Source organism: Diplotaxodon limnothrissa, linkage group LG8, assembly GCF_057381915.1.
Source record: "Diplotaxodon limnothrissa isolate DT_005_m linkage group LG8, D_limnothrissa_male_GT1.1, whole genome shotgun sequence".
NCBI lineage: Eukaryota > Metazoa > Chordata > Actinopteri > Cichliformes > Cichlidae > Diplotaxodon > Diplotaxodon limnothrissa.
The window spans coordinates 6,345,770-6,360,380 of NC_140603.1; the positions used below are offsets into that span (position 1 = coordinate 6,345,770).

The 14,611-nt window shown below is 42.9% G+C and overlaps 1 protein-coding gene across 2 annotated transcripts in view; it reads right to left on the reverse strand.

The window, feature by feature from the left end:
* LOC146626177 (putative uncharacterized protein MYH16) overlaps positions 1–14,611 on the reverse strand; it is a 59,566-nt gene that overhangs the window by 16,327 nt on the left and 28,628 nt on the right. For both annotated transcript variants that reach the window (XM_085360358.1, XM_085360357.1), the window contains exon 6: positions 12,502–12,592. In XM_085360358.1, coding sequence (XP_085216484.1) covers positions 12,502–12,592 — 91 coding nt within the window. The remainder of the gene's footprint in view (positions 1–12,501; positions 12,593–14,611) is intronic.

A 14,611-nucleotide genomic window follows, 5' to 3' on the forward strand; every position in this document is an offset into this window, starting at 1 on the left:
CAACCTAGACCAAAACTTCTGGTCTCAGATTTGCTTAAAAACTTTTAAATTAATTAAAAATCCCAGTCTGCAATTAATACAATACAAAATACTTCATAGAGTGCACTATACAGGTCATCGGATGTTCAAGATGGGCTTTACATCTTCCAACAACTGCTCACACTGTCAAGGCAATACACCAGACAATTACATCCACGCTCTTTGGTTCTGTCCACCAGTGCAAAAGTTTTGGCGCGAGATATGTGAAGATTTATCAAAATGTCTGAAATGTAACATTCCAACCTCCCCCTTAGTGTGTTTGTTGGGCAGCTTAGATAATGTCACTTCAGAAAAGAATATAGCCCATATGATCTTCACTGCCCTATGCATAGCCAAGAAAACAGTCCTCATGAACTGGAAAAATAAAAATAATCTTAATTCTAACCAATATAGAAATTATCTATTAGATTACATTAGTCTTGACACAGCCTCTGCCACCACATCAGATCAATTGCTCTGGGCCCCTTTTATCAGCTCCATCACCTAGTGGGGGTGGGGGGTCATAGTTTGGTCCCACCTTCACTGTTGTGATTGGTGAGGGGGTAGGGACAGGCTTAGGGCGTCGGGGGGTTCCCCGGAGGCATCTTCCTTGGGGGGCTCAACCCGGGGTAGCGGTCACGTCCGGTTGAGGGCTCTGTTGGCTCTCAGGTGACTGTTTCCTCGCAGCTGCGTGCAGCGGGGCTAGGGGAGGGTCTGTGCTGACGGACGTGGGTTACTGACCTGGCAACCTGGCTGCCCCTGGGTGGGTCCGGGATGGGCGTGAGGTTCTGGGGGTGCTCCGTCTCTGGGCGGGGGCCCGGGCCGGGCCTCGGGGGCTCGGGTCCTGGTTGGTGTGTTGCCGGGGTTGTGGGCGGGTGGGTGCATGGGGGCCCGGCCCTGGAGCAGGGTGCCGCCGGTGCATCGAGCCGCCTGGGGGGCTCTTCAACTGGTGGGGGGGATGGTCACATCTGGCAGGAGCTTTCTTCTCTCAGGAACTCTCTGCAGGAGGGGGAGATACAGGAGAGGTGGAGGAAGATCTCAGCCTGGGCGTTTACCGTCTTATGTAGTCTGGAAGATGTGTGGTTGGTGGGGTGGGTGCAGTTTTCTCTGTGGTGGGGTTGGGTGGACTGTCCAGGGCTCTGTGGAGCCGGGGGGCGCTACTGCACTGGGCCCCGGTCTGATGGGCCTGGGCCCCCCTTCCCTGGCGGGTCGCGGAGGGTGGGAGTGCCTACTGGGGTCAGCGGGGGAGCTGGCCCCAGGGAGGGGTTACCTGCCCCTCCCTTCCTTCCCTCCCCATCTCCAGCTGCCTCCCTCTTCCCGCTCCTCCACAACCACCCACACATGCAGGGCCTTGGAGTGGGGGTATGTCACCAGGGTGCAGAGGAGGCTACCCCCCCCCCCTGTCCCCTTCTGGCTGCCTCTGCCTCAATTTTATCCCACAACTTAGACATTCACATTATTCACACTCTCATTACACATACATATAGGATCTTGGGGGTGGGCACAATCACGGAGTCCAAATCACCATCAGGGTGTATACCTCACCCCTGACGTCGTTGCCCACCTCTCAATTTTAAATACACTTAGTCATTGAGGGTTAGCAGGAGGGACTATGCGCTTACCTGCTGCTCCTTGGCAGGTAGCTCCATGCCCTCCTGGGTTTTAATTGCACCTTAGAACACATATGCATCAACACTACAATGAGCGGGTGGAGGGAGGTTTGGAGTCTTCTCCCACCCCCATTCTCTGCGGCCTGCTGGAGCGGGAGGGCTAGTAGGAGGAGTTGGCCGTCCGACTGCGGTCTGGGGTGTGGGGCCTCCCTGCTGCTGCGGAGTCGGGGTGGTCTGCCTCTCCCCACCGCAGGGAAAAGGGTAACACCACCTGGGTCTGGGTGCAATTCCCCCCTCCAGGGGCAAGGGTACCTAGACCCGGTTTGTAGAGTACGCTTGGGGAGTGTGATTGTGTGTACAGCGTCTCTTTATGTCTGTCTCCACGTTGGTTGAGTGTGGAGTGAGTGCATATGAGAGCATGAGGGTGGGAATGGATGTTTGTGTCTGTGTGTGCCTGTATGTCTGTGTCTATATGTCAGGTTGGGTATCAGACGCCACCTCTCTGGGGACACCTCAGGCCCTCCAAGGTTTGGAGGCCTATCTCCACCCACCACCACTTCCCCTGCCGGTGGCGGACTCCCTCAGGTGTCGGTGTGTTGGTGGTTCTTTGTGTCTGGGGGTGGGCGTCCGGGTACACACCGGCTCACTCCTTGGCGGCCGCTTGTCGGGGCCTGGGGCCTGGGGCTCGCTCGGGCCCCTTTGGAGGTGGGGTGCCCCCGGCCTCTCGGCCTAGGGCTCGGTCACTCAGGCGCAGCTGGGGGCCGGCGGAGCTCACGGGCGCGTCACTGCAACCCCCCCTGGCTTCTGCTCCGCGGCTGCTGAGTGAGCCCTCATCTGGGACTCTCCTCAGCTCTTACTGGAACAGTGGCGCGGCTGCCCCTCTGTTGGTCTTCCATGGTCTCTTGTGTTCTGGGGGCCTCTGGATGTCTGGAGTTTTGATCTCCTCCATACCCGCTTCACACCCTGGAGGACGGGGCTGTGGCCCCCCCACACTCCCTAGCAGATCATTACATGGAGAAACCTTTGGAATGCAAGCATGCTGATCCACACAGGTATGCACACATGGGTATTCACAGACGCGGACTAAAGCTTTCTTGGCTGCTGCCTCAAAGCACACTGTGCGCTGTCTATCTTGCGTGCTGCACAATATCGTTTATTACTTAGTAAATACTGATATCTATGACTAGCTAGTTTATTGTGATGGTGCTTTGTTTTCTCTATTATTATGTTGCTCTTTGTTGTTTGCTGTCTCCTCTGTTTGTTTGTTTGTTTGTTTTTTTTTTCTCCATACAGGTGACCCAGGAGTTTTTTTTTTGTTTTGTTTTTTTTTTGTCTCTCTTCCCCCCCCTTCTCACCGTCTCTTCTCCCCTTGGGTTTTCTTTCTTTCTCTCCCCCTCTCTCTCTCATTCATTCCCCCTGTCCTATTTATTAAAAAAAAAAAAAAAAAAAAAAAAAATGACAAAGGATGAACTGAAGCTCTGCCATCACGTAATGTCGCATACTGCTGTTTCTGATGTCATTTAAAAAAAAAAAAAAAAAAAAAAAAAAAGCAGCTTTATTGCTGACAAAAGATAATAGGAGATACAAAACTAAACTGGGAAAAACTAACGTAAAGCTCACCAGGAAACACGGGGGAATCACACACAGCATGAGGGAGAACGCGACGCCGAACAGAGGGAGACTCAGACAGAAATACACAGAGGGTAAACGAGGAAAGTGGGCACACACGGGGAACACAGGTGACACTGATAATCATAACGAGACAGGGCGGGGTGAACTGAACATGACATGTAGAGGCACAGAGGTTCAGACAGGAGGAGAGAGAGCACGGGGAAACACAGACATAACGGGCTGGGGAAACATGAAACAACCACAAAGGGAGACGAGGGCTCATAAATACATAGAGGGCACACAGGGGGGAGAGAGAGCACGGGGAGAACTTAGACATAATGGGCAGGGGAAACATGGAATAAGACATAAGGAGAGACGAGGGCTCACAGATACACAGAGGGGCACACAGGGGGTAAAAGCCATGAAGGGAAAACACTTAGGGAACAACACAACAGGGCAACTCAGAAAACATGGCCTAAATAAAGAACAAAATACAAAAATACATGAAAACTAAGAATACTGGGCCCACATGGCCCAGGACCATGACACCAGGTTTGTAACCTTTTTCAACAGCAGCTGAATTACTTCCCATGCAAGCATGTTATCATCATGAAGAATGACTAATATGTACCATTTAATGCACATGCATGAATTACAACTATGCATCTACCTTGAATATACAGTATTTAAATAAATGACTGCACATATTCTAAGTGACAACTTGCTTTCATCATCTCAATTCAAGGGTTTTTAAAACATTTTAATGATGACACAAATCTTTAAATACGCACAACCGCTTCCTTTACACAACACATTCTTTATTCCTTGCAAACCAACAACAGCACTATTTTTTACAGTGAACTGACCACCTCTGAAAATAACCAAAGCATTTTCAGTTATTTTTGGAACACTCAGCTATTTCATCGCAGAGGATACTGTGTTTATAAAGCCATAGTTATGTAGAACAATGACAATCGTGCATAGTTGGTACAGGTAAAGGATGTCGATCAGTGCCAAACAACCACCCTTCAAGTTCTTCATGTTATGCACTTCCTCTGAGGGTTCGTTCTATCTATCTATCTATCTATCTATCTATCTATCTATCTATCTATCTATCTATCTATCTATCTATCTATCTATCTATCTATCTATCTATGCAACTTTGGGTTTAAATAAAATAATGAGCTTATTGGCCCAACATAAAAATAATAAATGAATATCCAAAATATATTGGGCAGATTTTGCATGTTGTTCCTGTGTCAGCATACTCACTGTACTCCAGCTTCCTCCCACAGTCCAAAGACATCTAAATTAACCATTGACATAAATGTGGCCATAACTGTTTGTTGCTCTGTGTGAGCCCATAACACGCACAGCATACAACAATATATTTAATTATGCAGCGTAAACAATCCTGGAACAAAAACAGGAATATCTACTCTGTTCAATCACTTCATGTAAGTTTACATTTAGATATGAGGAGAAATTATTATGATTGCATGTAAAATGCGAATGTGAATTGTATGATACGTTTGATTTTTACATGCAATTCAATTCAAATCAGTTGCAGAAGCACCTCAAGGCGCTTTATATTCTAAGGTCAAGACTCCAAAATATTACAGGGAAAATCCCAGTCATCAAACAATTCCTTATGAGCATGAATTTGGTAACAGTGGGAAGGAAAACTCCCATTTTACTATCTGCTCCATCCGGTTTGGAGGTCAACGGGGAAAAGAAGGACAGGACACACACTTGTGTAATAAAATATGAGCTTCCCAGCAGGTTCATGAGACCTCAGCACAGGCTAATGGCACTAAATATGTTATAATGTATAGAAAACATAGTGTCATTTTTTTAAACACTCTTGCTTTTGAACTTTAAATATCCAGTGTCCTCTTAAGGCATTTCACTTTTATTTATATAGCACCAAATCACAACAACAGTTGCCTCAAGGCATTTTACACACTTATATACATTTTATTATGGTAAAGATCCTCCCATGATACAAACTGTTATTCTTAGTGAAAACTCAACTCCCTCTACCACAGCTTACAGTATACGTAGAACCCTCTGTGTACACCTACTGCGCTTTGAATTTCATTTTACTGGATTCTGTTCAAAATCATCAGAATGATCTAACAGAAGTATATCATCCACAGATGATTTCTGTTCCACTTATGTCATGCCAAAACTGCTTTTTTAAATTACTAATAAAAATTTATTGCTCGCTTCCCAGCACGGCTGCACTCTACCAAGATGAGTCATGCTCTTGGTTATCTACAATTTGTATCTATGTTTCAATGTCAGGAAGTGTGTCTGACATGCCGGATGGCCCAGGGCCACTCACAGCAACAACACCTCCACTTCACTCAAGTGGTGAAAGCCACAGCGCCTAAATCTCCCCAAACAACAAACCATAACAAACGTACTGTAAACTATGTGTACAGACAAGAGCTGGAGAGCTCGCCTGTACTTGTGCCATCTTTGATTATAAACAACAGAATATTTTTAAATGCCTAAAAACAACACACAGAGACATTAACTTATTCCTTTTATCATTTTTGATACGTTTAAACAGAAACACAGAAATAAAAACTCACGTGCCAGCGGAGCGCCTCTGCAGAGAGAACAGCCATCGTGAGGCAGCAGCAGCCCAACTGAATGACTGACTGAGTGTCCCACACACTGAGACACGCACGTGCGCACACACACAAACACACACACACACATACCTTCACTGTCGATCCCCTCCGGCACTTTACTGTCCACACCCCCTTATGCATGCACAGCCTCTTTTTCTCTCACTGACAGTTCCCCACTCAAATATGTTTCTTGTTAAATTCCTCTTTTCCAGAGCCTCAAACCACCCTCAAAGTAAACATTGTGGCTCCAATACAATTGTAAAAAACACATCGTGCACCAAGAGTGTTAAGAAGTCTGAGCCAGGCTACATGGGTAATTCTGGCCACTTATGTGTAGCAGGAAGAATTTAGACACTGATTCTAAATGAACCCACAAAGATGTCTCTAGTCTTGAAGCAGTGAGCTGGAAACAACAGAATTAGGCCGTTGTTGCTGAGAATGGTTGCAGGGTTTGATCTCCATAATTGCTTGTGCTTACGGTTTTCTTTTTCCCCTCTTCAATCTGAAACCATAATAATTGTCTATAAATTGCAATCAGATGTGGCCTCAGTGCAGATGTCTCCATGCTTGTGTCAGAGGGGATGGTCAGCAGTGTGGGCAGTGATATCCTGTGAGACCCCCCCAGCTGAACAACTGGGAGGCCTTCCCTGCATTTATACTGTTCGCACACACTAGCATAATTCAGATCACGGCAATGGTGCAGGAATCTGCATGCTTTGTTGTTTTAAATGCCACCAGATGGCCACCTACAGACTCCAGATGTAAAGTTTTTGTTGCTGACAGCTTCCACAGACATGGTCCCAACTATTTTTTTTATATTTATATAGATGAAATTATTGGTACTAAGTATGAAGTAAGACTTGTTCACCACAGGTGCTCATTTGTCAGAACATTTGTCTGAGAAACACCTCTTAGCAAAACGATGACTCTTAGTACACACAGCTCGTGTTTTTAGGGGTGAAAAACAAGAAAAAAAAAGTTTTTCCAGTAGTGATCAGTCTACAAACAAAATATGGTATTGTGACTGTATTATCAGTTTAAACTAAGATTAATTCTATGCTTTATGTTTCAAATGACACAAAAGCACATGATCCCATATTATACACAAGACAAGCATATGTAGCTATAAGGGAGAGGACAATAGAAAGCTTGAATAGCGTAATCTGGATACGAGACTCTCATCACCGCTGTGGCCCAATCTGATCTAACACCTTCAGCAAAACATCTGCTACAGACCAAACAAAAAAACAAAATGAGCTTTATCTTCACAGATTGTGATAACCCTCAGATTGTGACTGAGTGTAAACTGTTTTACAACCCTAAATAAAACCGCTAAAAAGGATTCGTTTGCTGTAAGAAATCAAGGCTGCATGGCTGCTTTCTCTTTAGGCCAACTGCTTTGAATTACAGCATACTACAGAGGGAGAGGCGGCTTCATCATCAGCGACAGACAAAGCGGTCTCTTTGATTCTGCAGCAGCTTGCGTGGACATATTCGTGCAACCTTTACGTCAAAGGAAAGACCTCAGTGGGTGATGTCCAGCTGGCTGGCCTGTCCACCTGCATCTTCATCAGTAGGAGAAGTTTACATATAATAGCTTCATTGTGAGAGGATGCCAAAGCTACATGCGAAAACATGTGCACCCTCAAAGACACATGGATTGTCTTTCACTCCTCAAATTAGATACAAAGGAGCTCTTTATTTTCACTACTGACAAACTCTGGAGGAAACATCAGGCTCCCAGAGGCACTGGCAGAACAGAGAAGCACCACCTGAACCCATAACACTCCCTCTCTCTCTGAACTCAACGACAGACACAGACAAAACACATTATCTGCAACATGCACCAGTGACACAGATAAAAGCTCTCAGACTTGTTTGATTTTATCTGCATGCCATTGAAAGATTCAGCAGAAAAACATTAGTATATACTTCCCAGATTGGCAGAGAATATAATGCATACAATAAATAGCTATTCTACCCTTGCTTCTGCAGTGCCTGCAATCCTAAAGATGGTTAGTTAAATTGCACCGTCTTTAGTGGTACAGCATACACTCACTGCTGTGGTGATTTTCCACTGCCTCACCAAAGATTACTCGTTAATAACTGGGATGGCTTTTTCCTTTAGCTTTGTTGAAATTTGAGGTTCAGCTAGGTGGCACTTTTTTGTTGCACTCAAAGGCCGCTGTGGTTTTAGTCCATATACCGGTCACAGTCACTGAAAGCTCCATGAAACTTTGCATCTCTCCAGATGTTGAACTCTGCTGAAAGTAATACTGAATACTGAAAAATGTTGCTGTTTTTTCTAAACCCAAAGACACATAAGCCAAGCCTATGATAAGCTGCTAACTTTATCATGCCTAGCCAATACACAGCAGTAATCTAGTACAAAAGATGTGATATACACTTCATCATTTATTTGTACTGTTCTTTTTCCAGCATTAGACATGCAATGACTGGATGCACCGGTTTGAATTTATGTTGAATTTTCTCCTATCCACACAGTGTCAGAAGTATATATACAGGTTCAAATATACGCATTCGCTTAAAGTTTTTAGGTAATAAGTGATCCTTAAGGTCAGAGACAGGTTAGGCTACTCCAACGTCATCATCAGGGTATGTTTTGGGTCATTTGGGTCTGGAAGATCATACACGACACATCTTCGGTTTTCTGGCTGAGAAAAGGCCGCTTTCATTGGCCCCTCACTGCGGTGAAGTCGTCCTTTACACCTAGCAGAAAAACATCCCCAAAGCATAATATTTCCAATTCCATGCTTGACATATTTGGATGATGTTCTTTGGGTCATATTATCTCTTCCTCCAAACACAGTGGGTTGAGTTGATGCCAAAGACCTTGATTTAGTATTTATCTGTCTATAGCACCTTCTCCCAGGCCCAGAATCCTTTAGATGTTCACTGACAAACTCAGGATGCTCTTGTACATGTGCGTTCTTGAGGAGTGGGATTTTGCAGGTGCTGCAAGATTTCAACCTATTATGATGTAGCCTGTTATTAATGATGTTTATGGTGACTACAGTTCCAACTGTCTTCCTATTATTAACAACTCCTCCCATGTAGTTTAGTGCCAATTCACCACCTTTATCATAATTGTCCACCTCATAAGGGGCAAGATCTTGTATGGAGCTACAGAACAAGGATGATAGGTGGTCATTTGATATTTTTTCCATTTCTGTATAAACATATTAAGCAGAGTTTTTGCTTTTGTTCCTATAGAACAAAATATGTAAAGCTTGTCTTAACTACAGACCATATTATTTAAAGCCTCTAAATCAAAACCCATTCAACAAACCTTGATTCTGGGACAAGGAATGCTGGAATTAAAAAAAGGGCCAATTTATTTTGTGGTTTTAGGACTAATTTCTGCAGCAATCACTAAACAACATTTTCACAAGACAACCTAACATAAATACAAGGAATATTTCTTCTCACAGTTTAGCATGCAGTGAAATAGTTTTGGTTTTGTACTTCCTATAGTTGCTCAGACGGAACAATGAACAAGCTCACTCTCAACTCAACAACACTTTGAAAGTATCACCAGTTAGTGATGCTACTTTTGACCTTACATGCAAAGATTTCGAAAAGAAGTTTAAAAAACATTTCCACAATTGAACTATCCCATGCTGACTTAATAAACACAATGTGTAGCTAACCCCATTAATTACAACTTGCATTCAGGTGTTTCCCTGACGATGCACTGGTATGTCGGCTGGCATGTTTTACTGGAATATTTAAATCCATCGATAATCTTACAAGCTGCACCTGTGTTTCTCCTGCTGTAACAAGCCCAAATGTCTGCAGTGAGAAAGATTTACTTCCAAAGAAGTTTACAGTGTGATAACTCAGCAGTCCTTTTCCTGTCATCGACAGACAAATGAGGTGCAGCACTATCTTTTGTTGAGAAATACTATTTTGAAAGTTAAACGACAAATCTTTGTTTCTCGTAAAGCATCAAAACTTCCAAATGACTTTGCTGTGTCTTCATGTGCATATGCAGTGTGGATGCACTTGTGGTCGTGGATGGGATTTACAGTTTTCACTCTTTATCATCCTTTATCTCTCCCTCACGTCTGTAGTCGTGAAGTGTCTCAAACAGATAGTGCCTCAGCACATCAGACACTGTCTGCCCTCCTCCCTCGACCCCTACCAGTTTCCTTAAAGAGCAAATCGGTCCAAGGAGGATGCCATCACCATCACCCTTTACAGAGCGCAACGTAAGGATGCTCTTCATGGACTACAGCTCAGCATTCAACAAAATAATCCCAGACATCCTCAGCAAAAGACTGGACCACCTTCACATGCCACCTGGTCCTGGATCAAAGATTTCCTCGCCAACCGGTAACAATCAGTTAGACTCGGCGCCCCCGTCCCAGCTGCTTCTGGTCTTCTATTGTTCCTCAGTGGAGAGCGTCCTCTCCTACTGGCTGGGTGTTGTGGTAGGCAGGGTCACGAGTGACAACAGGAGGGCTGTACAAAGAGTAATTAACACTGCCCAGAAAATCATTGGCTGCCACCTCTGGAGACCATCACTAGATCCTCCTGTCTCAGGGAAATCAGGTCACATAACTCCAGACTCACAAACAGCGTCTTGAATCATATAGCAATAACATTTTCTCACAGACTAAGTATTTTTAATTTTGATACTTCAAGTGAAATTTAGTGATAAGACACATTAAGGTGTTTTTTTAGCATTTAATCCACTTTGCCTAGATGAGAGGATGTAAAAACATTCTGAACCCTGAGTCACTGTCAGCTGATAGTAAATATCTACTGCCATATATAATATCTATAACAGTAATAATGCTTTGCAATTATTCACCTGGAAGTCAAAAAGTCAATGCATGCTGGTAGATCATAATAAACTTGACCTACCCAGTTCATTTTTGATGTAGCCAGTGCGTTCTAACCATTTCCTGACATGCTTGGAGCTTGAAGCGACTGCTCCAATCACAGAGCAGAGCCCAGCAGCTTTGCTAAAAGACAGGAATGCCTTTTTTCTGCCGTGTTGTAACCTACAGTTGGGCTCACTGTTTGTCTTTGTAAAACAACAGTTTTAACAGCTTTTAACTCCACTTAGAAGCCAGTCTACAAAAGCCACAGCCACTTCAACTAAATATTACAGTTACTATTATAAAGGTAACTAAAAGACCTTTTCTGTGTTGATTAGTAATGACTAACTTGATAAGCCAGCTCAGTGTTGAGCAAATGTCATCGCGATATGCACACAGGACACGTAAAGTTCTTTATAGCTCTTTGAACATTTTCAGAAATTAAAGGCTGCAGAGGAAAGGAGCATACCAGCCCCGTTGTCTGGCTGATGACTATCAAACCAATAAGGAAGGACTCCACATGTCTTTTAGCAGTGCTGTGCGTGAGCTCAGTCAACTTAGCTACCAGTATTTTATCTCGAACATGACATTAGTGAAAAAAGCTTTTTGCAAGAGTAAACAGATGCTTTTAAGTGTGTGAGCCACAGGTGATGGACAGTAAACAGCGCTGCAGCTACTAGCAGAAAGAGCGACAGAGTCAGTGACATTGGCAACAAATGTGGAAACATCACATTGAGCTGACACATTCAGCCTGTTCTGGGAAATAGCTAAAAAATGATTGATGATAACAAGAAATCATTACCAAAGGGTAAGGCCATGGGCCACAAAAGTCTGGTTTACATTTGTACACTTATCTGTTTGAACTGTTTTGCTTTCTAAAACATTAAGTGGTCAAACAAAGACATGACTGCTTTTCTTGGTCATGTAAAAAAAGCACAAACAGTTATATTATATAATACTATATCATAGAGTCAAGTATGACGATAACTTGGTTTATTTGAATCTGAGTGAACTAAACTGTAAGCACGCAGAGAGGTCAAAGCAGAAGTGCCAAAAACTGCATTTTTGCTAATGAACACTTGAGACTCCAAAATGAGTCAGTCCAACTAGACTCCCATTTTAAAATGCTCAACCTTACAACACTGAAAAGCATATTTACAGCCTGGTGCAGGAAACGATTTAGATTTCTATGGATAACTACCACTTTATATCTGGATCAGGTGACCCTGAGTTATGCTGCAATAGGCATAGGCTGCTGGGGGATTCCCATGATGCACTGAGTGTTTCTTCTTCAGTCACCTTTCTCACTCACTATGTGTTAATAGACCTCTCTGCATTGAATCATACTTGTTATTAACCTCTGTCTCTCTTCCACAGCATGTCTTTATCCTGTCTTCCTTCTCTCACCCCAACAGGTCGCAGCAGATGGCCCCGCCCCTCCCTGAGCCTGGTTCTGCCAGATGTTTCTTCCTGTTAAAAGGGAGTTTTTCCTTCCCACTGTCGCCAAAGTGCTTGCTCATAGGGGGTCATATGATTGTTGGGTTTTTCTCTCTATGTATTATTGTAGGCTCTACCTTACAATATAAAGCGCCTTGAGGTGACTTTTGTTGTGATTTGGCGCTGTATAAATATAAATAAAATTGAAGTGAAATTTAATATCACCTGTTTGGGTGTGTGATTTCTTTTTTCTTTCTGCTAGGTCTCACCATGCGATTGTTAAACAAGACTGCTAGTGTTAAATGACAGAAGACAAACAACAAAATGCAAACTTACCTGTAGCTCCTTGGTCTTCCTCTGCAGTCCAAAGTTAAGTGCCTCCTCTTCTTCTAGTTTGGAGCTGGTACTGCTGATCTCCAGCTCCTTCCTTTAATGAGAAAAGGAATATATAATTGAAATTAATGAGCATAGAGGATGTTTTTTGCTCAGAAAACACAAAAACTGTTTCCCAAAACCCTACAGTTTCTCTTGCATTTAAAAACCCCCGGACTAGCTAATATAGGCAGCATCATGGTACCGCGGGATGTTGGGGCTGGACATCTAAAACTGAACTACTGATAAATATAAACATTACACACATTACAACAATGTTCTTTAATGTGTTTCACACGGCACAAAAAATAGTGCTTTAAAAGCCGCAATGATCAACAGCAAATACAAAGGAGTATCAGTCACATGAAAAGGTTGCTCCATCTGACCTTCTGGTCACATTTGTGAGGCGTGCACGTGAGGCTCTGTATATGTATGTGCTTTGACAACATCGCAACACCATGTCTGTGACGCTTCACTGGACTAAAGTTATACTGAGTGGCAGATTTAATAGCCTCTGACAATAAGTACTGTTTGAATACCATAGTATCTTAGCAACAAGTGAGTCACTCACTTTGTTAATGTTCAAGAAGGTCACGCAACTATTAGTGCCAAAGAGAACAAGTTTTAACTTTGTTACGGAGACAATATTGTAGGTGCGCACTGTACTTTTGTTTTCTGACAGGAGGCTTTTGCCTTCAGTAGATTGTTGCTGCAGGGTAGGGTACAGTGAATGATTACATCTGTTTTTATATCACTGGGCAGATAACAACATGCTGGGATCTTAGTGAATCCCTAGAGGTACATACACCTTAAAAGAGATGCAAAAGGACAATGTAGTCTCATAGAGTCCAAGCTCTGCTGCCTCAGGATATAAGACGCACACAAGAGTGAGAAATTTTCCAAAGTCCATCAGGCTCTCTCTCCCTTGGGATAGTAGATCAGATCAGCTTAGGTTCCAGTTCAGCGGACTATTAAAAGACAACAGTAGATAAGACTTGTTGTCACTTGCATATAGTCTAAATGGGGGGAAAAAATTCACCCCATGTTTTCTGGCTTAGATAGGCTGATATAAATGTTTTAGAGACGGGTTTACCACCCATCATGATGGCTGTGATAAATGCACAGTTTGTGAAAATGTTTATGTTAATAATGGTGCCCTGTTTATGTCCTTTCTTTAACCACATTTTGACTGATTTAACCTTATAGACAGTCTCAAAGAATAAAATATCGGTTGTACTGACTTTTATAGGCTGGAGCTTTAAAATTGCTAATGCTATAAATGCTTTTGGAAAGCTAATGTTTTCCAAGAGTCTCCAGGCTTCTCAAGTTAGAAATTTGACCTGAAATACTACCTGTGTGTCTTCTTCTTTGAACAAATATGCTTTATTGTATAGCTCAAAACATTCTGAATGACTATTATCCCCCCACCCACAGGACAGACACACAATGTTTAGCCACTGTGACCATGAGGTAGTGATGCCACAAACTACAAATAGGATCAAACTGGAAATAACAACAATATCCTGTATAATTTTCAACCACAGTATTATAGTACAATATATAGTACTGTATTATAGTACAAAAAACCTTCAGCCATTAGGCACACTGCAAACTTTTTAATATTTTGGAACCGATACAGTAAACAGAAAATCTCACAGAGCATTACAAATATGCTAATGCTAATTAGCATAAATTAAGAAAACTGATTCAAAATCTTTTCATGACGGTGGACCGAAATAAAATTATAGGTCCTGGTGAAATTGTGGACATCTGTACCATATTTTCTTAAGTAATACAACAGTTAAACATATCAGTCTCACTTTGGTTTTTAAGAAAACTGTTAATTATTTGGATTTTTCATTGTCTAAATGTCTATGTTAATCAATTTTGATATAAAAGCCAACATTTTGACCCTCTGGTAATGCTAGCAATAAAACAAGGGCATCAACAAGGACATTTGGATTTATCTTCTGGGAATCAACAGAGTCTTTACAGACAGTCTACTCAGTAATTAGCAGGATGATTCAGCAGACCCCTGAGATGCAAGCCTCAATGTTACACTAGAAAAAACGTC